This window comes from Phallusia mammillata, chromosome 4 (genome assembly GCF_965637545.1).
Source record: "Phallusia mammillata chromosome 4, kaPhaMamm4.hap1.1, whole genome shotgun sequence".
In the NCBI taxonomy this organism is placed as follows: domain Eukaryota; kingdom Metazoa; phylum Chordata; class Ascidiacea; order Phlebobranchia; family Ascidiidae; genus Phallusia; species Phallusia mammillata.
In genome coordinates, this window is record NC_137255.1 from 24,660,054 (window position 1) to 24,685,867 (window position 25,814).

Here is a 25,814-nt window from a genome sequence, read left to right on the forward strand (position 1 = left end):
TTATTTTGGTATGTGGTTTTAGGTGTATTTGACGTAATATATTTTATATTTCTGTAGCATATGTGTGTTTTTGCATGGCAAGACGTTTGGGTAAAATGAAACGTCCTTTTAGGTGTGTACAATTTTTAGTTATACATTGCAAAATTATTTGCCTAGTAAGCTAGCAATTGTATTTCAACTTCGTTAAGCTCACTTTTAAATTATGAGTCTTCATATAAAACATCCTTTTTCACTGCGTGTTTGAAGTTTGAATAATTGAGCGATATTTAAAACATTTGGAGGGTACGAAAGCCTTTTTTGTCTATACAGTTAATCTAACACTAACACTAAACAATACGTACATCTAACAGTTTAACACCAAGCTTTGCATACCAACGACTGACAAAGCCCTCTCAAGACCGAAGACGATTTACGCAGACTGGCCTTGAGTTATTTACTGTTTATAGCTGGGGTTTTGTTATTGTTGAAGTAAACCCAAACAAATTAGGGAACGTTGCGTGTCCTTCTTACAAACCCGGTCCGACCACTTGCGTCTTTGTGACTGTCTCTGCAACGTTAAGAGATCTTGTATTAATAATATGTTGTCCTTGCGGCGTAAACTGCTATTTAGGATCGGTTAAATACCACGCTGAACGGAATGTTGGCTATAATTTGTGCTCGTTTGTAAGGTAATGCAAAGAAATAGCTGCAGGGTCATTTTGTTTGCAATAGTTAAGGCTAAAGGCTAGAGTTAATGTAGTTTTTTTTAAAAGAGGTTATTAAAGGTTTTGGATGAATTTAGCAGTTAAAAAGGTTGTGATTAGGCGAAGTTCCTTAAAAAAAATTGATTATTGTTACCGCACAGATTTGCAGAAAGCTTTATAATAGACGCGTGGTATTTATTCAATGCCTACATTGTTTTTGTTTTAAAACTTCTCTCTCTTTACACTACTCCAAGTGCACCCAAAAGGAATGTATGCTAAAACAGCTTAATGTTTCCGATATTTTTTCAAAGGAAATAACCTTGATCAGTTAATAATGTAAGCAAGATCATTTTCAATGATAAACTGTTCACCACTTCCTTGGGCATTTATCAGCCATTTGGGGTCGAATTGAGAAAAGGTTGACGATTATAAAAGATAATTACCTTGTCGACGTAACTGTTGCGTCAATATTACGTGCAAATAAGAACGCTGTGGAAATGTAATTTTTCAATTTAACGTAATTACATTTTTCAAAATTTAATGTAGAAAAGGTTTTCAATTTTATTCATATTATGCACAGTTGTAGAAGTTACAATTTTTTTTTTTTTTTTATTTCAAAATGGTTTTCAAAATGCATTAAACTTGCCCTTTAATTGGAACGCAGTTGGTTGCGAAAACATGTCGAAAACTTGAAATGTTTCTGAACAATCATAAATCAATGTCAACGAGTCCAATTCAACAGCGCCGAAATGAAATTGCCGTCCGAATATTTTGTCGCAATTTTGCCATCTGTTGCAACAATGCTCGCTGGTAACAAAACCGCAGGATTTTCGATCTATGGAACTGCATGGTATATTTTGCTATTCGAAAAAGTTACTTTTGACAAAAATGGACTTGTTTACGCGTAGAGAATGTACAGTCAACCTAAGGCATTTTCAATGGTTTTGCCATAGCGTCTGATTTGAAGTCTGCTTTAAAATTTTGTGTTCATGAGTTGAATGTTCAGTTTTCTCACTATGATAGAGAATAAATTAAAGTTTTAAAATGAAATGCGAGACTTTTTTGTTGTGCATTTTTTACTGTAGAAACAGAGGTGAATTAACTTCATGTTTTACTGTATTTTAAATTTTATTTATGCTTTACAAACGTGTTTTGTTACAGATTTGTTTTCTCGAGAAGATTTTTTTGATACGATCTCGAGGTCGTGTGTTGTTAATTTTTAACTTTTCGTTTAAATTTGGGAGAGGATTTAATCACCAACTTCCGAATCAAAAGCGAGAGAAGTTAATCCGGACCTAACGAGGATGCATTAAGGACGATATAAATACAAAAAGCCCTTGATTATTTAAAGAACTTTTCTGGGAAGAAAGGTAAATTAACGTTTTTTTATTATTATTACAAAGTATAAAATTGCAAAAAAGAAAATATTTGACATGAACCTAAACACATATATTTGGTGGTGTGGGCATTTATTGCTTTTGAAAGTATAATTGTCTTTGCTCATAGTCTTTGTTGCAGCGCGTCTTCCAAATTTGTGCTTATTTAAAAAAGATTGCAATCTTTAAAACAATTATTTTTTGATTATATAAGTCAAGGCTTATATATATATATTATATTATATCTCAACTCAATTCTTCATTACAATAAAAATAATATTGTGTTGTTGTTTTCTTCAGTTTGTTCTAGAAATTGTATTTTGTTTTGTTTTTAAATTACCTTAAGTCCAAGGCCTCCTAGTTGGTCTGAAACAAACTTTTTGAATAACACTATCGAGTCGTGAGTTTTTAACATAACTCAACAAGAGGTCAAAAACAACTGGAAATATGACCTCTTACCAGGAACGGTCAATTTCTTGTTTGTTTTCGATTGCTTCAACAAGTCACCGCATTCCTCAGTCACGTTTCAAAGGCTTAAATCGGATCTGCCTGGTGCGCTAATGCGATTGGTTGACGCAATCACGTGGATTAGTGATGTCATATGCGTTAAGCATTGCTTCAAAAACAATAGGATTTCGCACTTGTGAATAGTTTAATTGTAGGATTTCGAAATTCAACGAGGTTTGTGACGTTGCTGGAACGTGTGCATCAAATTACCTTATTTGTCAGATGTTAAAAACTTTTGCGTTGTCCTAATTCTTTTCGAATTTATTGCATTCGAAGTAAAGTATCATTTTTTGAATTTTTTTTTTAGAAAATAGAATTGTATTATTGCTCCTGGTTTTTGTTTTGCTTTACCGAACATGAAATTGAAGTGTGGTTTATCGTGAAAGTCAAAACTTTTCAAATCAAAAGTCTCGTTTTGGTTATAAACACGCTCAGATGTCAATCACGTCAGGATAATATTGTTTAGACTAATTACCCTCCAATGAAGCACCAACACATAGCATCTACTTAGTTCATCCTGTTGCGCGGATGTAATTACATGACAACAACGCACTGGAAAGGCCCGCCAAACCACTCAAAACTGTCCAACCCACAAGAGCATGCAAAACCCAGTATTTCGGGCTTCCAAATAAGCACCTTTATGCTCTACATGCCAGCTTAGCCTTCCAGTGACTGACATTCATTGTCCTTGTGCGGTTTTCCGCATGAATTTGTCGTCTGGCCCAGTGACAAGTAGATTCCAGATTTCGGATTAGGCTTTGTTACGTCACAGTGGTATGGTGCGTTTGTTTGTTGTTGGAATTCGTTGATCGCCTTGATTTCTATCTACGTTTATATATTTTAAGTAAAAGCGTAAACGAAACAGAACAACACACGAAAATCACTTTTCAAAACAGCTTTGGGCGTTTAAGTGAAATATGTTGTAGAATACGATTATAATTTAAATTTAAACCTGGTATGTGATTGACCAACAAACTACGTCATCGCCAATTTAAAACCCAAACGTAGAATAAAGGTAAGGATTACTTGTCGTCAAGATTTTCACCCTTGAACAACCAACACCTCAAAGGGCAATTTTGTGAAGCTGATTCTTATTTAATCGTGTCAAGTACAACAAATTTATTCTGGAGACATAGTTTTACATGTACCTGCAAACTTAGACAAATTGTTTCGATATTTGAACTGATGGGTTCATCATACTGAAAAGAGCCAATATGTGAAGCCGTGAGACAAGCGTTATAATTTCAAACTTAAAACAGAATATTTCTCGAATTACTCACAATCGAAACCCGCCAATTTACATCACGTAACAATCAATTGTGAATTTGGAACGGAAGGTGATTGGACGAACAAGCAGAAAGACAATTGTGGGTTGTGCTTCACGTATGGCTTAAATCCTTTTTCGCGTTAAACCGGCAATCTCGACTTAGCTTCGCACAGGCATCTCCACTTCATGTCGTGTAATTATCGCAAGTCTCTGCAATCTACAGGAAAGAAAAAAGGAAACCCACCTGCGCTAGAACGTCGGTTAGCAGAGGACAAGGACTTCAGCCTACTCGCATTAGCTTATCGATCAGGATTTTGGTTGTTTTTGACTTGAAACTTTGTCGTTCGATGCTTGAGATTTTATTGCTTGTGTGCGTTTGGTCCTGCGACCGTTTGACACGTAAAGTGTTAGTTTTATTACTTCTTTTGTGGACAATAGTTTAAGCTTGTTATTGCAGGAAAAGAGAGGTCTGGAGGCGCAGGTGTTTTTCAGTGCCATTATTTTACGATTCAGTTGTATTTAAATGTTTTTATTTACAGTTTTCCGTTTGTTTATGTCTTTACATTTTTTTTTCGTTTATCACAGCTGGTGAAAGTTATTTTGGTTCAGATAAATATTTATTTTATGAACGTGAAAATAAAGCAGCTTTATCTACAGACAAGGTGGTTTGAAACAGATCCGATGAATATTGATTTTTAAAGCTTTTGTGTGGTGTTTTTAATTTTCTTAAAACTAAAATTTTTTTGGTCAAAGGTGTTAAAAATTATCTCCACAAAATGAAAAAAATCAATTCTTAGTTAACCGTATTTGAAACACAACTAAAGGATAAAAAGATAAAGAAATCAAAAATCAAGTTCATGTATTTTATTGATTGTGCGCATATTTCGAAACCTTTCTTTCACCTCCGTCAATTTTCACACATTGTTCTTGACCTAAATAATTTTCTTTCCAATCTAATTGATCAATATTTCACCTTAACTTGACCTCTCCCTTTTCTTATTTCATTGTGACGCAGTGTGGGGGGCGGCCCCTCGCTGTGCGTTGTGACGTCACAATGCATGTGACTGTGGTGTGATAATGCATGTAATGATGCGTTGGTAACCGTTGCCGAATGTACTCGTGGGACCAACATGGGAAGAAAACTGTGTTGTTTTTTTCGTCTTGGGCAACGCCTTATGAGTTCCATTAGGTTGAATGGGACGACGCAGTACGTCATGATATGATATGCCGTACGTAGTTTCTGTTAGATTATGTGGTCAGTTGTATACGTCTTGTAGTCGAGTGAAGTTTGTTTTGGGAATTCAATGTTTGTAGAACTTAAATAAAGTTGTAAAGTTGTATAAATAAATAAAGTTGTATAAATTGGTCGAAGACTATTTCTAATTTATTGCAAAAAGCATGTTTAAATAGATATTGGCAGTGATGGGTTTCATAAATAGAAAAATTAGTATTTTAAAGACAAACGTGAACAACAAAATAACTAGCCTATGTTTCATTGGAACGTGCAAACCACCTCTATTTGATTTCTAACAAGTTCAATTTAGACTTCAAGAATCCGCTTGATTTACGCCCTTCGCTACGCAAATATGTCACGTGACAAAAAGGCAAACAAACTAACAATGCGAATTTGTACTTGACGTTGGCGCAGCGTGACTTTGTGAAGATGTGATTTGTGAGGTTTGTGTCGTAAAGCAATCAGCAGCGGTTGTTGTTTTAGAATTGCAAACACGCAGCGCTTTAGAGTTTCGCTATTGAGTGGTTAGTTTCATGACCGCTATTGGGGTTTACATTGCAACGGCCAATTGCTCGCTTGGAGGCAACGTGAACGACGTACTAACATAATGCATTGGTATAAGGCTTCGATCTGTGTTGTTGTTTGGTTGTTGAGCTACAGGGTTGCTGTACCAATTTGCAAAAACTCCAATTTTGTGTTGTATTTAAATAGCTTTTGAAGTTTTGATGAAGTTTGCGACATAATTTTCGAAGCGTTTTATCTTATTTGTCAAGTTAGACAGTTATTTCAAGGACTTTTTTGGTCAATTGTTTGGCCATAAAAATAGAGAAATATAGGCAGTGTTTAAGCTTTGTGAATATCATTTAGGCTCTTTGTGTTGTGGTATAAATTGAGATATTACTGAAAGCACTTGTTAAATATTGGCGTTCGTTCTAATATCCGGGATCTTATTAAGATGTTCGCATTATAAATTTTCAAAAAAAACAATTTGCCAGCCCATGTTACAACCAACTATACTTCGAATTCAATTTGTTAATTTATATGATATTGTTCATTTAAATATTACTCTAAATTGAGTTTGTTGTCAGGAATAGTTATCAAATTTACTTTGTATTTTTTCAGATTTTGGAATGCAAGAATTAAAATGAAACTGTGCATTATTTATCTCGTCGTCGCCTTCCTTCTTCAAACCTCTGCCGCACTACGTAAGTTTTTCGGCATAAATCATACGAAGTCTATCACGATATCGCCATGTTGGGAAAACATGCCAAGATCAGCTTAATATAATGCCCTGAGGCGAGATGAAATACAATGCGAAGCTACTTTTAAGGATTTTATCGGACATGATCTTGTTCCGTGGTTAAAATGGAAATGTGTTATTTGAAAACATTGCGGTGCCTCCGTCATTGGAGTTGTGTAAAATTTAGAAGCGGTTTGGGATAACGAATCACGTACTCGGGAAAGTCCTTTGGTTTATCGCGAAATGTGATGTAATGCGGAAAAATTTCAAGGGAAAACGGGGTCGAACTGGGATTTGTGCAAAAATATTTACCGAATGAAATTACTTCACTTCTCTTAGGACGCGATATAAAGCATGTTAAACGCTTTTTATTCTTGATATATAACAAGTTTTTTTTACCCCTTTCAAATGGTGATTTTCTAGTTTTAAAGCGAATTTATCATGTAAATATAAACATGCAAACGTTAAAAAACCCAACCCCTTACATAGGAACTTATGTGTACAGATCAAAAACGTAATATAATAATTGGACCACATAAATAGCTGAGTAGTTTAGTCTTTAGTGGCTTTAAACTCAATGTTTTTTGAGCTGCTAATCCCACCGTTTAAAAGGCACTTTCATTCCCCTCCGGAAATGTGGGGTTCTGAAGTCAAATGGTCTAAATTTTAAACAGCTAAAAAATGTTTGTCATATTTGTCTACGCTTACTCATACGTAAACTCGTAACAATCACAATCCAGCCATTGAATCGATTTGTTTGTTTCAGTTGCACCAGTTGATCTGAAAGGTTTCGAAATTTCAACACACAGTTTCTCCGTGTTGTGGAGAACATTGGATAGTGAAGCAAGTTTCTTCGAAGTTTATATTTCGCCGCTCGATGAGGGAGAAACCGCCGAAGCATCGAAGGTAAGAATTTGAAAACAAACAAATTTAGATTTGTTTAAATGATAACCTTTATTCTTTTACTTGGTTTGTTTATCTGGCCCAGCTGATTATGTACTTTGTCCTAATAAAGTTGTTGAATATATTTTGCTCGTTTTATAACACGTACACCATTTTTCACATGATTAGACTTAGTGTTTTGCCAATTTGGTAAAAATATTGTTTCTATTTGATTTGCATTAGGCAAAAATATGTTTATCAACTTTGTACTTCACCGGAACGTAATTCCACGTACAAAAACAAAATATGTGACGGTTTTTAATCATCAACTGTGTGAAGCAATTGTTCTTGTTTATATACTTAACACGACGGTTGTCAATAAGTTCGCGCTAGTTCGCCTCTTGGGCCTATAGCATCGCACCATTGTTTTATTTATTTAAATCTATACGATTAGTTGCCGTCATCAGTTAATTAATGGGCATTTGTTCGTACCTTTGGGCCTGTGTATACAATGCTAACACTTGAAGTTTAAACCATCGATCATGTAGATACTGCTTTGTGTAAATTTTAAACACTCGATTCTCAGCATGCTTTATGAGCGGTAACATGGCATTAAACAGTCTGGCCACTGAACAAATTTGTGCAATTTTAAACCAAACGTACACTTTTAAATGTCAAAAACTTAAAGTTTTTTTAGTAGTTACTACATATTTTTTGTTACAAACCACCAAAATATTTTTTGAAAGCAAGTGTAAGAAACTTTATTACCAGTGAATTGAATTCTACAGAATATATACGTTTACCAGCTTTAAAAAAACCTAGCAACATTTTTTTGTTATTTTTATGTGTTAATGTGTGTACGTTTTCTGTGTTTAAAAATCATAGGATAAACGCTAAGTTACGTAACACACACCTCATTATGACGCATCTTATATTATACGATTTCTATCTCGACGCTCCCCGACGACAGAAAGTGCAGGCATTGAAGCCTTGCCTTCTGGCAGTAAGACCATGTTTATGTTGTCAACAATACAGGGTGATGTTGTGGCATGGCTTTATGCGCTAATAGATGGCATCTTGACTTCTGTACCGCGAGCTTTGCATTGTGTACGATTCTATCTATACTGTTCCTTATCGGTGTTATGGGATTACTGCAAAATTCGTTTGATAACCGCGATATGAAGGTCCCCCTAAACATCTATGCACTGAAAATACTGTACAGAAGGTGTTTAGGCGACGTAGTGTTTTGGAAGTGTTTGCGTTGAACGATATTAAAACCTCACAAGTCTAAATTTTGCGCACTTCTTACAAGATATTATAATCGTTTGGTACAAAAAAGCACCGTACATTGTGCTATAAGAAACATTTAGATCTTTACTTATACCGACATAATCGAAAAAATATCTAGAATATTCTAATCAGCTGCAAAAGACAAATAAACTTATAGAAGCATTTTCTTTGCTTAAAACCTTTTATAAATACAGAAAAGAAATGACCAAGTTAAGCGTTAATTTAAAAATAATCCAATGTATGAACAATCATCCTTTTTTAAGCATGAATTTCCCTAAACTGGTTACGTTTCTACGTAAAATCACCATTTTACACAGAACGCACCCTTACGAAAGCGCTTGGGCATTTTTTCGATGTGACGTGATTAGAAAACACCTCTTTGGTTCGTTTCTCGAAAGACATGGAATGTAAAGACCTAAATCTGAGCACGCGTACATAAGATCACATCATAATCCTTCGAACCGATTACGAAGCTTGTCCTAGAATCTATAAATCGTCCTAAGTTTCGTGTAGACACCACCAACAGAATAGAATGTCACCAAAATGAGCAATTTATAACTATCTTATACAAATATATCATAACACCTAACAAGGTTTACTTCAAACACGAAAGCCTGTGATTAAGTAAGAATTCCAAAGGATAAACAATTACTATAAATTAGTATTTTTAAAATTCTTGAATCCATTTTTTATCCGAGCGTGAAACTTCATTGTGCTTATATGACGTCATTGCAATTCATGACGTCACTTGTAGCACTTTGGACTATCCAAATTCCATGTTCCGTTATGTTAAGATGTACACATTTATGTTGTGCTTAACAAAATGTTGTTTGATGTGTGTGCAAACTGTTGCACTGTGTAGTGTTTCAACGCTTCTTCTAACAAACCAGACGCTCGTAACATTTTGTAGACACGACTTTTATGATTTAAGTTTTAAATTTATTACCTAACGTCTATTGCCTGTTTCTGTGCTTTGGTTTATTTTACGTGCTTAATTTTGTACACGACCATTACTCTGCAGCTAAATTAAGAAGTAAAAACAAAATGTTGACAAACAACAAGCATATACGATTACGTTTTTCAGCTCAAAAAGAAATATATCTTTCGTCAAGGGCAAAATCAAGCGCGAGTCAAATACCTAAAGATAAGCCAAAAATACTTTACCTAATTAAAGTTATTGCTATGTTTACAGTTTATCAACGAAACGGTGACAACATGGGTGGACCTTGTGCCTGGAAAAGATTACGAGGTCACAGTTTATGCTGTTACCTCTGAAGGGATTATGAGTGGCCCAGCTACCACCGTTGTAACGACCAGTGAGTAAAAAGTTTTAGTTATCATCGTTAGTAAAAACTGCCCTTGAAGACCAATTAGAGTTCGGAAAATGGTTTTCTATAAAGGTGGTAGTTTAGACTAAGGCGAAACGAGATATGTAACTGGTTTAAACATTGTTGTTGATTTTATTGGCACTTTGGCTCAATTAGTTTGCTATTTTAGATGATAATTGCTTGAAAGCAACCACTCAATTCGCAAATGCAAAACCACAAATGTTGGAAAGACTGTCTGTTTAGCGTTGTAAAACAGTCAATACTAACAGTCCATTCACCTACCATGACAAATCTCCTAAAATTATAACTTGGCTTCGAAAATCCCAATATCCCAATGAAACGGGTGCATCACCAAAACATCTTGTTTTACTTTTTTTGCAGAGCCTCTGCCCCCATATGACCTCCGTCTTTCAAGGTTCGTCAATCCGATTCTAACAGAACATCGGGTATCGGGTGATCGTACAATGATGTATCCTGTATACGGGGCAGTGTTATCATGGAAGGGACCAGATGATCCTTTGTCTGAAAACGTTCGTTTTGATAACTTTGATGTGGACGTTTCCCCACCCGATGGCATGGTTCGCCTGCCTATTAAATTACAAGGTAAGGAGAGTGGTTAATTATAACACCATCTAGTGATCTGTATTAGTAATATATGAGTAAGTTGGGAGTGCACCTGTCTCTCTTCCGACGGGGTATATTTGGAACGGAATTCAAGCGGTTGCGGTTATGTCATTGGCTTGTTAAAGCGCTTGGATTGCATGTTTTTCCTCCGTTTGCGGGATGTTCTAACGAACGAGCAGTCATTATGTGTTATTAGGCCTTGAGAGCACATGCAATCTGCCATGGTTAGGTCACTTTCAGCTTAATGTGTCAGCTAAGGTTAATCTAAATCATATGCTTAAAAGGTTGCTCTGAATATCGAACATTGTATCTCCGGAGTCATAAGTCAAAAATACCGCAAAACGATTTACACATTACAATTTAAAAGTTGATGACATATATTCAAAGCTGTTTTGTCCAAATAACGACACTTTTTTAAAGAAGGTGATTTAAATGGGCGACTACAAAAAATATAAACCGGGTAGTAAATATTTGTTTTGTACCTTTGCTTCATATTGGTTGTAAAAACATATTACTTAACAATTAAAATTTACGTAACTTAAATACTAATAACTACAACGTCTTGAGAAACGTTCACCATTGAATTACCAAATTTAAAGACGATTTATTATCATTGGCAACATAAGATTTATAACATTTATTACCATTAATTTGATGTACAAATAACATTTACACTCTACAGGTTCTAAGCCCGTTCCTCAACCGTTGCAAAAACGCCGAATCATCTGGGACCTTACGCCCGGATTTTTTTACACTTTTGGTGCAAGAAGCATGGTCGGAAGCACAGTCAGCGAGACGGCTACGATCGGTGAAAGAATGCGTAAGTATCATGTGTTCGAAATTTAACCCGGTCTTGTCCGCCATTAAGCCGTTACTGATATGACTTTACTTTGCTATTCTTGTGGAGTTACAACAAGCTAGTTCTATACTTGAAATTTAATATCTGGCTAAAAAACACTGTTGCACGTTTTTGTGCGAATACCAAGGGAGATAAGCATGATTTAAGTTGTTTAGGCAACTTGTAGTTTGGTTGAAGTGCCTAATGTTGGTAGGTTTTAACTTTTCAAGCGTTTAAACCGATTTTACTTGAAACTATAACCAGCAGAACAAAACATTAACGGCATTTAAAACTGAACATAAAACATGCAATTTTCACAGCTCCCGAGATTCCGAGTGAAATACAAGTGGAGCAAATTTCACCAACCGATGTAACGTTGTCGTGGGACCAACCTCATCGTGGAATACTGGATGACTTCTTGGTCGAGGTGACCCCTATTGAAGGCAGCACCGTTTTAGAACCCAATCGACCTACAGATAAAAAGCGAACTATTGCCGGTTTGACCCCTGGTAAGTTTGCTTGTCACGTGATCGTTTTTTATTTCTGTGTCTGTTTGTTTTTGGTTCCAGTTAAAACTTTTAAACAATCTCAATCGGGATTGGTCGTAAGTTTTTTTTTAAAATATTTTAATCATGTTCAACCAAATTTGAACAGGTTCGATATACGACTTGGATGTATATAGTGAATCGTTTGGCGTTCTAAGTTTCAAACCCCGGAAAAAGAGGATCATAACCCCGCCGGCGACCCCACTTCGGCCTGTGCTTACCAGAGATGTTAAAACAAACTCCCTTATCGTATCGTGGCAACGTCCACCAGGTCGTCTTGATTATTATGAGGTGCGTATCTGCATTTTGTCTTGTAAAAGAGGGACTTATTAGGCTTTTGAAACACTATACCTAATTTTTGCATGGTTTAAATTTTGTAACACACAAATTAATTAATTTTTTAATTTTTTTTTAATTAAAAGTAACCTGGAAAAACTAAATCTCGCAGTAGTAGGGATGAGAAAGGGGGTTTGCTTTTACAAAGTCACAAATGATTAAGGAAGCCTTACGAGGATTTTTGTTTATAAAACTATAAGCTAATGGGAAATCTGAAATGCAAGAAGGATTGAAACACCGTTTAAAATCTCTAAATGGCATGAGTATTACTTAATGACTTATCCAGGCACTGTAATTGTAGGCTTAGTTTGAGTCGAAATTTAGCTTTCTCCGGTGAAACATCTTGTCCTAAATTCATTTTCCGCGTCGAATATATTCAGACAAACATAATTGACGGTTTTCCTGTTGTCTGCGGTTACAACAACATACACACAAAGTACAATTATATGCGGTACAGATCGCCTTTGGGTAGGCCACGTAGTCAGACTTTGAGGCAATTTTGAGATTTTTGTCTAAGTTTGAAGTAGTTTAGTGTTTCCTGCCGTGTCTTCGTCGTCTTGTGGGTTTGCAAGGACATATTTGTGCCGGCGAAAACCAGTGTTTTAAGGATAAATAAAGATTCCAAGGCACGCCTATGTGCTACGTTGTACTTAATTAAACAATAAGTCAAATCGTGGACCTGAAACCGACTCAAATTTAAAGCACAGGCCTCTAAAATTTCACAAAAATCTAGTGAAAACAAATTTTGGTTCTTATCAAATTTAATGTTTTCTCCGTTTTAGAGTTAAGTTCAGTTGTTCATAAATTTCTGGTCAAATTGCCGATGTAAAACTATACCCGACAATATTTTTGATCAAAACTAAAGACCTTGTTAATGCTTGGTTCATCACAAATAATTACATAATTACATTCACTAACAATGAACATGTTCGAAATTACAAATCTTTGTTTATGGCGTCATAGGTTAAGGTCACAGGGTTTAACCTAACACGACAGGCAATTTCCCCTATGTTTGACTTAACATCGTGTCTGTTTACATTGTTTAGCCACAACCAATCACTAATAGCTCCCCTGGTCGGGATAACATTAAACTTTCTGATCGCAATAATCTCGTTCCTCGCAACCATTTGCAAAGCGAAACTGGTTATGTGTATGAATATTGAAAATATTATGTATAAAAACCTACATTTTAAATAAGAATTACACAACTTTAATCAAATGTTTGTCTGCCAAGTCATTATGACGTCATAGTTAACAACCTGGACAGCAGTTTTTAAGCCTTTTCACATCATTAAAGCAAATTGAATTTGGCATACAATACATATTAGTTGGTTTAACAAAACTGTCCATAGGCCTGGTTTACACCTTCGAGTTGGTGCTGTCCTTTGTTTATTGCTGTTTGAATTGAGCAGTGGGTCCTGCCCACATAAGCATCACCATACATGGCGAAATTCCTGAGAAAATCCAGGTATAAATCTGATTATAACGTCACCAAATGAGCTCTGTTTAAAAACAATGGGCCCTATGACGGTAAATCACAGCCTACGTGCCTTCAGGTTACAAGAGTTGGTTGTCTAATTGCGATTAATTACTGAGTGTTTGAGAGTTCAACCCACGGAGCACAAGGGGTCCTGGCGACAATTTTACCGGTAATTGCGACCTGGGACTTTGTAATAATAAAAGGGGTGGCATAGTGGTTTGTTGTTACGTACAAGTTTCAAGTGATATGACCTTTATAGCTTGCGAGCTCTTAACCTAGTGTAAGATACCGACTTTGCAGCATAATTTTGTGCAAACTTAACATTTTTTATTCAAGTTCAGTCATACACGTGAAACATGTGTAGTTTTTTGGTGCGACAACAACTGGCTTTTTTAAAAAAAAGAGTTAGCGTACATACAATATTCGCTGCGTTAACTAAATGGGTTGCACATATGGCTCTCAATACGTTGCATGTTTGATATTAAACAGGTCTGGTAATATTTTTAAGTACTAAATGCCAATCCCAATTCTAGGTAAAAATCAGCTTTTGTTAGTCGGGTCACTAACAGTTTTTTAGTACCTTTTTTAGTACAAGAACTAATTGGATAAACAAATATATCTGTTTTTTACGTTGTTGTTTTTACAGCTCGTCTATTGGCCAACTGCGCGTGACGTCAGTAGATTGCGTCATCGAATCTGGCAGCCTCAAGTAAGATTGACGGACTTGCAGCCGAACACGAAATACTCCCTTCTAATTTATTCTGTGAGCAACCTAATTCACAGTGTGCCCTTGCGCGCCTTCGTGTGGACAGGTAAAATTTATCGATAGAAATCTTATGCAAGTGTTTAATAGTTGTGGTCTAAAAGATTTTTACGTAAATTTCTACAAACATGTTTTTCATTAACTAAACTTAATCTTCTGCGCCCCTGGTATCTTAAAACATACGGTTTGTAGTTAATAGGAAATGTATCAATAATTTATGTAAGCAAGTTATGTGCCAAGTACATAATTAACCGGTTGCTGTCACGTCCTTTGCATGGTGTCTTGTCTGTTGTGCATGACAAGTAATGTGATTTTTGTTTTAAGGTTTTAACACCACCACAACTGCACTACCGAACACCACAACAGTGTTTAGCACTGTGATAAATAATCTTCCTAATTTGACCACAACAGGTTTGTGTAGATACTGAATATCTTAGATACTGAAAAAAATAGTTTTTTTTAAAGTTTGTTAATTTTCGGAGCAAGATTAGGTATTTTAAGATACAAAATAACGCAAATCATTTTTGGACTAGCCTAATCCAGGTGGTTGCTTTGCTTGATAACATAGATCTGGTACCCTGACCGTTCCACTAATATATTTGTTGTCCTAGTTTTTTGTATTGGATCGGCATTTGCTGCATATTTAACTGTGTATTACTTGCAGTGGGGACTGCTGACAACCCAACAGCAAAGGATGCTGACAAAACAAAAGATAGGGACCGAATTTCAAACCTCACAGAAACAACCCGAACCCCGAAATCTGTGAGTAAAAAAATAACTGCTTTGATAAATTTCCAACATTTGCTAACAAACCTGTTTTATTTTAAGACAACCAAGGAAACAAAAACGATCGTGGATCAAATCAAAACCGGTAGGTGATGCAAAGAGCAACACAGTTTGTTTCATAACACATTTGGTGACATCTCAGCTTTTGTAAAATCTACCATAAATCTCAAATTAACAATTATATCATAATTTAAAGGCTATTTCCTACACAAAAATAGTGAATGAATTATATGTGTTATATGTTATAGTTTGCATGAACGTTACTACGGCGTAACAAGGATTGTGTAAACTTGTAATTGCCGAAACTGGTGTCATGTCATGTTGTAACTGCATGTTGTACACGCTTGCTTCTATAGACCCCATGACCAGCACATCACCTACGACTGTGGCGACTTCAGTTTTTACCACTACAGCACCGAGGATAACAAGCACTCTACCACCACACCACTCAATACCAGATGTTGACTACACTGTCGAACCTTTTCCAACAACTGTGTACTTTAGTGGTCGGGTGACAACGTCTCCACCTACGGTGACAAAAAGCACTATGCCCCAATCTACAAGCGAAGAAAATTGGAGCAAATCTCAGGCTACATCTACTTCTCCAACCACACAAACAGACAGCACATCGTCGCCTAGCACCAGTCACGAAAACTGGAGCAAACCAACAAGCCCTTCAACTGCTACAACAACCACCTATCCCACCACCCAAACTACCCCGAATATAATTGCAAGCCGACCTACTTCGGGTATACAAGACCCAACTAATCCTATTTTTACTAGTACTGAAAACAAAGTGTCAACAGAAACTACATTGGACACATCAACCACTCCAAATCAGTTGCCATCAACGACCACGTTATCAACTACTACTGGGGCAATTGGTAAACTAGTTGAGCCGTCGTCTACTGCAACAACAACACAATCTATTACCAGTACGACAGTATCGACAACAAAGACGTTCGGTTCAACTGCCGAAAATTGGTTGACAACGACGAATTTGGCTACTACAATACAGCAGGACCAGCAATCGTCAACAGAACCAGAGATAGCATCAACAACGTCAGTAAAAGCTTCAACTTTATCTGAAGTAGTCACAAAGGCCACCAGCAGTGTCACTGTTCCATCAAGTACTGAAGAAGCAACAACGCTAAAGACAACAACACCGCCATCAGAAGCTTCAGCAAAAACATCAACGACAACAATGAGATCTTCAACAAAACCTTCAGAGAACTCAAAGTCTACAGTAGCAACAACAGCAGAATCCAAAGACACAACAAAAGCTACCAGGGCAACAACTGGAGCAGATGAAACACCAAGGGCAACTACAGTCATTATCAAGTCAACAGAAGCCCCACAGGTGTCAACAACAACAGAGTCTGTAGACAAACCAAGTACTACTGCTGGAATAACAGGTGCAACAAGTTCTGCGGCGGCAACCAAAGTACCCACTGAAACATCAACTATCACAGCTACACCAACTAAATCAACGACGGATTTCACATCGACAGCTTCATCTACAGAGAAACCAAAGTCATCCACTGTAGTGAAAGAGACTACAAACACTGCAAAAGTGGCATCGGCAACTACACCCAAAGAAACACCAGCTACCGCCGAACCCACCGCCAGATCTACTGAAAGCCCGAGAGCTTCAACAGTTTCTAGTCAATCTACGACAACAGAAATGACAACTACACACATACTAACAAAGACCACACCAACAACAAAATTTGCAGAAACTCCAATAACAACAACAGTTGCAACAGAATCTACAGAAACGCCGCAAGTAACAACTGTAAACACAGAAAATACTGCAACATCAAAAGGACCAGCAGGAACAACCGAAACTCAAGGAACAACTAGAACGACCGACGTTACGGTCGAATTTAAAGATACTACTACACCACTTACAACAAAAATTACAGAAACACCAAATGCGTCTACAGTAACACCAGTCTTAACCAGAGCAACAAAGGCGGAAATTGCCACAACAGAGTCGGTAGAAACACCAACGGCGACCGCAAAAACCACACCGCCAGTAGGAACTTCAAGGCCAACCACAACTAATAAAGGTTCTGTTGAAACACCAAAGACGACAGAAATATCGTCTACGCCACGTGTAACCATACCCACAACCAGAAATACAGAACCGCCTAAAGCAAGTACAACAACGACAACAAAAACTTCAACGAAAGCGACAGAAGCACCTTCGACAAGCACAGAAGAAGTTAAGACAACGACAACAAAAATTACCGAACCGTCAACAATAACTACACAATCAACAAAAATTCCAAGAGAAACAACAACCACGAGTGACATTCCTAAAACAACAAAAAGGATAGAATCTACAACAGAAGATGCAATAACAACCAAGGCAACAACAGCAACATTCGATTTTTCAGAAACACCAGTGACGACTGAAGCCGCAACGACTAGTTTGTTTTCCGTCACCACATCTACACTCTCGTCACAAAGCCAACCAACTACTATCACAGAACCAGAGCCAGTTACTGCAGACTCTACCACGACGGGTCTAAGTATAACAGAACCAACACCATCTGAGGCTTTGGTTTCCACTACATCAAGTCCTTTAACTTCCAGCTCAAACTCCAGTGGTTCAACATCTTCTCAGGCCACAACAAGTCGAACGGCAACTGCCACAAGTGAATCCATCACGCTAACGACCACCGAGGAGCCGGATCCGTTTACTGTTGACACCCAAACACCAGCCAGTTCAAAACAAACTACAACTCTAACCAGCAACAAACAGACAAGCACACAAATAGAAACAGTATCACCATCAGCAACATCTAGAACAACAGCCGGAACGTTTGCAACTACACCTGTAGAAGTAACTTCTGCAAAAACCACAACAACAGGTGCCACTGCTGGCAAAACTACAACTATTGATGCAACGGATGGCAAAACTACAACTACAGATGCAACGGATGGCAAAACTACAACCACTGATGCAAAGGATGGCAAAACTACAACTACAGATCCAACTGTTGGCAAAACTACAACTACAGACGCAATAGCTGGCAAAACTACTACTACAGATGCAACTGCTGGTAAAACTACAACTACAGATCCAACTGCTGGCAAAACTACAACTACTGATGCAACTGCTGGCAAAACTACAACTACAGATGCAACTCCTGGCAAAACTACAGCTACAGATGCAACCACTGGCAAAACTACAACTACAGATGCAACTCCTGGCAAAACTACAACTACTGATGAAACTGTTGGCAAAACTACAACTACAGATGTAACTGCTGGTAAAACTACAACTACAGATGCAACTCCTGGCAAAACTACAACTACAGATGCAACGGATGTCAAAACTACAACTACAGATGCAACTGCTGGTAAAACTACAACTACAGATGTAACTGCTGGTAAAACTACAACTACAGATGCAACTCCTGGCAAAACTACAACTACAGATGCAACGGATGTCAAAACTACAACTACAGATGCAACGGATGGAAAAACTACAACTACAGATGTAACTGCTGGTAAAACTACAACTACAGATGCAACTCCTGGCAAAACTACAACTACAGATGCAACGGATGTCAAAACTACAACTACAGATGCAACGGATGGAAAAACTACAACTACAGATGTAACTGCTGGTAAAACTACAACTACAGATGCAACGGATGTCAAAACTACAACTACAGATGCAACGGATGGCAAAACTACAACTACAGATGCAACGGATGGAAAAACTACAACTACTGATGCAACTGCTGGCAAAACTACAACTACAGATGCAACTCCTGGCAAAACTACAACATCTGATGGCAAAACTACAACTACAGATGCAACAGCTAGCAAAACTACAACTACAGATGCAACTGTTGGCAAAACTACAACTACAGATGCAACAGCTAGCAAAACTACAACGTCAGATGCAACGGATGTCAAAATTACAACCACAGATGCAACGGATGTCAAAACTACAACTACAGATGCTACAGCTAGCAAAACTACTACTACAGATGCAACAGCTGGTAAAACTACAACTACAAATGCAACTACTGGCAAAACTACAACTGTAGATGCAACTGTTGGCAAAACTACAACTACTGATGCAACGGATGGTAAAACTACAACCGCAGATGCAACTGCGGGCAAAACTACCACTACAGATCCAACTGATGGTAAAACTACAACTACAATTGCAACGGATGGAAAAACTACCACCACAGATGCAACTGCTGTCAAAACTACAATTACAGATGCAACAGCTAGCAAAAGTACAACTACAGATCCAACTTCTGGCAAAACTACAACTACAGATGTACCTGCAGGCAAAACTACAACTGCAGATGTAACTGCAGGCAAAACTACAACTACAGATGCAACTCCTGGCAAAACTACCGCCACAGACCCAACTGCTGGCAAAACTACCACCACATCTGCAACGGATGTCAAAACTACAACTACTGATGCAACAGCTGGAAAAACTACAACCACAGATGCAAAGGATGGCAAAAGTACAACTACAGATCTAACTGCTGGCAAAACTACAACTACAGATCCAACTGCTGGCAAAACTACAACTACTGATGCAACTGCTGGCAAAACTACAGCTACAGATGCAACCACTGGCAAAACTACAACTACAGATGCAACTCCTGGCAAAACTACAACTACTGATGAAACTGTTGGCAAAACTACAACTACTGATGAAACTGTTGGCAAAACTACAACTACAGATGTAACGGATGGCAAAACTACAACTACTGATGAAACTGTTGGCAAAACTACAACTACAGATGCAACTGCTGGCAAAACTACAACTGCAGATGCAACGGATGTCAAAACTACAACTACAGATGCAACTTTTAGCAAAACTACAACTACAGATGCAACGGTTGGAAAAACCACGACTACAGATGCAACGGATGGCAAAACTACAACTCCAGATGCAACAGATGTCAAAACTACTACTACAGATGCAACTCCTGGCAAAACTACAACTACAGATGCAACCACTGGCAAAACTACAACCACAGATGCAACTCCTGGCAAAACAACAACTACAGATGCAACTGCTGGCAAAACTACAACTCCAGAGAAGCCAGAAAAGTTGATAGAGACAACAACTACATCTGGCGTTACGTCCAGTTCGGTTCCAGTAACTTTATCCACGGATACAAGTGTCACTACCGATAGTTCGACGCCCAGACTCACAAACCAACCAACTACAAGTGGAGCTGATCCCGTTCCAAGAGACGGTGATGATGAAAAATCAACAACAACTATGTTATCAACCTCCGCTCAAACAACCGAGGTAGTTCTCACAAGTAGACAGTTTTCATCACCTGTCCAGGTTACCTCAACAACAGAACAGTCAATTGTTACAATTCCCACTGCCGCGAGTGCCTCCACGCCATCCACCACAAATGACAACACCACAATGTCTTCCACTACTCCTAGGTCTTCGTCTTCCATTGAACCCGAACCAAGTTTAGCGTCTTCCACAACAATTTCCGCATCTAAAGCAACAACTTTTGTGCCTTCAACAAGTAAAAACACATTTTCTAGCCCTAAAACCACAGATGCCTTAACAAGCACCCCTGATGCAACAACCCTTGTGCCTTCTGATACTTCTGTGCCAAGTGTAACGCCTTCAACTGCAATAAGTACTGTGACAGCTTCAACCGAACGAGTTTTAGTAACTTCTTCTGCTGTCCAAACAACTGAAGAAAATCTATCACCAACAGCTGGTACCACAACTGAGATTCTTTCCACAACTCAAGAGGACAAGCCATTAGTTTCGACAACCTCCGAAACCGGATTTTCTACTTATGCATCTACTACAACTAACGCTATGGAAAAACTTTCTACAACCGATGAACCGGCGGTTGGTGTATCAACCATTGACAATAACACAACATTTGGTGTTCCGACTCCGACTGTAACTTCAACAACAGCTCAACCAATCACCCTCGAAACAGCCAGAACAGTGAAATCAAACCCTGGTCCTTCTATACCAGTAACTGTCTCTAGTTCAACACACTCTTCGACAGGTATGTCAGCTTCTTCAGCAACGCCAACTGATAATGTTGGAGCTGAAATCACCACTACCCTGTCAACGTCAACCATTGGTAATGTAACTACAAAAGTTAAACCGAATGATCCCGAAAAGAAAGATCCGGATGGTAGTAAAGTTACTGAGCCGGGTGTTACACACCCAACCACAACTGAAGGAAAAGACCCGATGATATCCACTACTCCGTCTTACAACGGTAAAACAAGTTTTTCTTTTAGAGAATGAAAAATATTTTTATGTCAGAGCTAAAGATATCACTCTAGGGTCTAGGCCTTTCAAACATTAAAAATTTTCTTTTGTTTGATTTTGCAGATTTCATAAATACATTATTGCATGGCGCATGATTGTAAAACCGTACACTTCCATGTCATGTCACTTTCATTTGTTTTATAAATTTTGCGTTGATATGGAGGTTTTGTGCTTTATCTTAAATGTTTTGTTTCATTTCGCGCAGCTAACGGAACGACCACCAACGGCGGTAGCACGATCACAATAAAAGAAAAGGGAAAAACGATTCCGATAAAAAGTGGATTCAAGACCATATGCAAACCAGACAACATCACAATACTCGTAGACAAGGTATAACAAAAGAGTTTTGATGATGTAGAGTGTAGACCAAACTGTATTAGATCAGAACTTGTCTTAAAACAGCCATTGGATAATTTTTTAACACTTTTTGCATTTAAAAAAGCTTGTGTTTATCTTGATTCACTTTAATGTTTGTGGTAAAATATATTTTTCATAAAATACGCAATGTTCAGCTTCTGATTTGTAAAAACAATTATCAAAATATTTGTCCACACGTTCCATATCTTGTTACAGTCGGTCATTGGCGAGTACGAGTCGAAATTCGGTCCTCTTCATTTGAACGATTATGAAGATCCGAGATGTAGAGGAGTGGAATACGAGGATTATTACCGTTACACTATTGCTCCTGATATTCTGGACTGTGGTACTGAATTCGAGGTATGACTGGCACTATTTTTATTTACACACCACCAAGAAATCTAAGTGCTTTGAAAAAGATTTAAGGGAATATTTCCCACCAAAAGAAGCTTTTTTTGGTTTTGAATTCTGGTAATCTACCACAAACTACAAATGTTTCGCCTATCATGACAAAAATATAAATGTAAACAAATGTCATACTTTTCAGCAAGAAACGTTAAGTCTCGCGATTTTAAAATGTGCTCGAAATATTTGAACAGGCCCGATGTTGACTTAAAAGCGGAAATAATTTCAGTAATATACAGTGCCGGATTAAGGGTCTGCTGGCCTGTAGGCACATTTTAGAAGTGGCCCGAAAATCAGGATTGCCAACTAAAAAATTAGAATTATCGTGTTGCCATATCTTTCTACTAATTTTAAAGTGGCCTGGATTTTTGACTGGCCTGTAGGCACGTGCCTACTTTGCCTAATGGTTAATCCGGCACTGGTAATATATCTTGCTAAATAGATATCAAAAACGCTAAGTTATTTACAAGCTAGCCTGATGAAACAAACTTTGTGCTCCGTTACAGGTGAACGAAACCCACGTAAACTTTACGAACGTGGTGTCCAACTCGCAACGTAGAGCTCAGTGGCTGAAGAGTATCGGCGACAGCAACGGTCAAGTAATCCTTGGCAACCGACTCGCTCGCCTTCCTATGGTGTTTGTCCACATGAACATTTGGTGTACTTTCCCAATTGATGTGAACGTCAGTACGCCGTTCTTGCCGCAAATACAGTAAGTACATTTGTTGATAAAAAAGTTGGCATATGATCTTACCCTAATGAGATCACGGAGGCAAAGCATGACGTAACAGTTGATGATGTCACCATCTCGGACAGTTATCTTCAGAAAGTCGTAAAAAATATCAATCTAATTTCCTTAACCCACGTATTATTATTGACCTGTTAAGCTACGACAAATGACGTCAGGCTATTATTTTTACGCTATAACAACGTAAATCGTATGACGCAATGCCTCTGTCTAACAATCTGTTTTGCAGTTGTTTTGTTTTTAATAGGGACGAAAGATAACAAACAACCATAAATTATTATATTTTTTAAAGACAACAATACAGAAAATACAACAAATATTTTTTTCGCAGAATCCATATGCTTACTTTCAACGTGTCCGGTCACGGTCAGTTCTCAGCACTGATGCAGCTTTACAAGACGGAAGCTTTTGAAGATCCCTACCTGCGTCCGCCAACACTTGCAATTGATGACAACTTGCATGTAGGAATCAGTCTACTTGAAAGCAGGGACATGTCGACGTTTCTTGTAAGTCATTACAGGACTTTTAGTTAGCTTGTTATATTAGTACTTGACAAGCTTACAACCCAATTACCAAAGTTGCTTGAGAAGTGAAGCCAAATTGAATATTGTTTATTAATTCGCATCGCTTACAAGAAATGCAAAATGTCACTTGTAAGTTATAACATAGTAAATCCGATTTGCAAACCATTTGGCCCATAGCTAGTTGCACGAAACGTGTTTGAAAATTGCATTTTATCTGATAAAGCTTTGTACAAAACAAAATTCAAATTAACAATTTAAATAAACAATTTAAGCCTAAACCTCGGTCGTATGTCATAACTCATAACTAATACATATTGTGTCAGCGATACACAATCATCTAAAGATTCTTATTCAATTTTAGGTGGTCCGTGAATGCTGGGCGACCCCCGCAAGAGATCACAATCACCCGAACCGATACGACATCATTTCCGAGTCCTGTGCAATCCCTGGGAGCTTGGATGACTCTATCCGCATACTGGAGAACGGAATGAGCAAGAGAGCGAGATGGCAGGGTTCAGTTTTTAAGTTTGTTGAGTTTGATCATGTTTGGCTTCACTGTGAAATCAGAGTCTGCTTTGGGGACAACTGCCAACCGGTAAGCAGAAACAATAGTTAGATTGTTTTTCTACGTTGAAAACTTACCTTGAATGGAGTATTGTAACGCTTTAATAAATCAAAAATTACTAAGGATTTCAGTGGTTTCATTTTTCCTTTCGGTAACAGTTTGTCAAGTGGTAATAACTTATAAGTTGTAAAAGTGAAGAGTATGAAGCGTACCCCGAAACAACACTATATCCATATATTGTTACAGTATTTGATTAGTCCAGTTTAAGTCATTCCTTATTGGTCTTCTTGCCATCTTCATTTTGTGTAAGTTAATTAATCAAACAATATTTTTATTTCCAGAACTGCGTCAACAGCCGAGCAAGGAGAGACACAAGGAATAAGGAGAAAAAAGAAAGTCTACACATCCTGAGCGCTGGGCCCGTAGTGGTTGGAAAAAAGATTAATGCAACTACTCCACAGCCAAAAGCCAGTGCTACCACGAGTAAGTAAAGCATTTTAATACCATTTTCTTCGATGTCTTTTTACGGTTTGTGCTTTACCTGAAGACTCACGCAGTTTTGTACGTGTTTTGCGTCATTTTTACTTTCTGATCTGGAAAGATGGTTTCATATGGTTATGTATCAATAAGGTCACTTACAAATTTTTGTATTTTAGACACAAGTGGCTCAATCTTGGAAGAAACGACAGTCCTCATTCTGGTGATTTCCTTGAGCGTCATCATAGTGTTTTGCTGTATCGTCATAATATGTGTGCTGTACCGACTTCGGAGACAAAGACGCCGCAACAAGCAGCTCGCGGGCGCCACCAACCTCGCCACGGCGCCTTTTGATTCTCGCGGTTTCAGAAGGTCGAGCATCGATCACCTCGAGAACGCGGTAGGACGAAGCAATTCCAGCATGAGCACATTCAGCTCTTCACGTTGTGCCAGTCCTCAATCGATGTCACCCACTATATCGGCGATATCTCCCGGTCGCTATGGTTACGATAACACCAACTTCTTTTCGTCGACCACAGAGCTAAGGGAAGCGGAGGAAGTCGCTGACGATTTCCCTGCGCCACCTTCTGAGCTCCTCGCAGCGCCCATTGGTGGCGGCCAAACAAGCACAAGAGTAACGATAGAGGGCGCTCATGAGCAATGTAGCTCGTATTTATAAAGCGACCCGTATTATAGACTCGTTTATATTTAAAGTTCACTGCTATTAGTTAGGCGCGTAGATTTTTGCTGTGTTTATATTATGTTCCTTGAACCTTTAGCGTCGCATCGTCGATAATATCGTCGATAATACTGTATTTGGTGCACATTGTTGTCAGTGATGTGGCAAACAAGCTAAATTAACATGTGTTTTTTATTGCAACATGGATTTGTATTGAGGTTTTTTTCATTTAAGCCGGAACATTTTAAACGTTTTAGATAATTGTTTTAATTTTTTTATTTTTTGAACTGATTTTTGTTGCCAACGCCTGTGCATTTGGAAAGGTTAATTCTAGAAATACACTGGTAAGGTGCTGCTAGCCTTTAAAAGTAACACTTTTTTGTAGCATCTGTGTTGTTTTGTAAAACGATTATTTTTCTGCTTGCAAGAATTAATGCTGAACGTTTAAATTTTATATGTTACTTCGACATATACTTACGTTTCGGGTTCGTTGTGTTTGTTCTATTTTCGAGCTGTACCAACATGTATTATCCAATAAAACGTTTCAAACGAAATAATGCA

General features: G+C 37.8%; 1 protein-coding gene across 1 annotated transcript; it reads left to right on the top strand.

The window, feature by feature from the left end:
* The first annotated feature begins 1,825 nt into the window (after window positions 1–1,825).
* On the top strand, window positions 1,826–25,814 carry LOC145222977 (uncharacterized). The gene is made up of 20 exons (XM_080089251.1): window positions 1,826–2,053; window positions 6,190–6,272; window positions 7,074–7,213; window positions 9,672–9,795; window positions 10,189–10,410; window positions 11,114–11,251; window positions 11,590–11,778; window positions 11,924–12,105; window positions 14,277–14,442; window positions 14,718–14,804; window positions 15,058–15,155; window positions 15,222–15,264; window positions 15,536–21,445; window positions 21,704–21,828; window positions 22,072–22,215; window positions 22,767–22,972; window positions 23,340–23,514; window positions 23,894–24,127; window positions 24,439–24,580; window positions 24,754–25,814. The coding sequence occupies exons 2-20, from the start codon at window positions 6,212–6,214 to the stop codon at window positions 25,251–25,253; spliced, it is 8,886 nt and encodes a 2,961-aa protein (XP_079945377.1). The 5' UTR covers window positions 1,826–2,053; window positions 6,190–6,211; the 3' UTR covers window positions 25,254–25,814.

Bases quoted from the DNA above. Each gene is read 5' to 3' on its own strand.
- LOC145222977 (XM_080089251.1), top strand. From the start codon at position 6,212: ATGAAACTGTGCATTATTTATCTCGTCGTCGCCTTCCTTCTTCAAACC. The intron at 6,273-7,073 runs GTAAGTTTTTCG...TGTTTGTTTCAG, and splicing joins TCAAACCTCTGCCGCACTAC to TTGCACCAGTTGATCTGAAA. The intron at 11,252-11,589 runs GTAAGTATCATG...CAATTTTCACAG, and splicing joins TACGATCGGTGAAAGAATGC to CTCCCGAGATTCCGAGTGAA.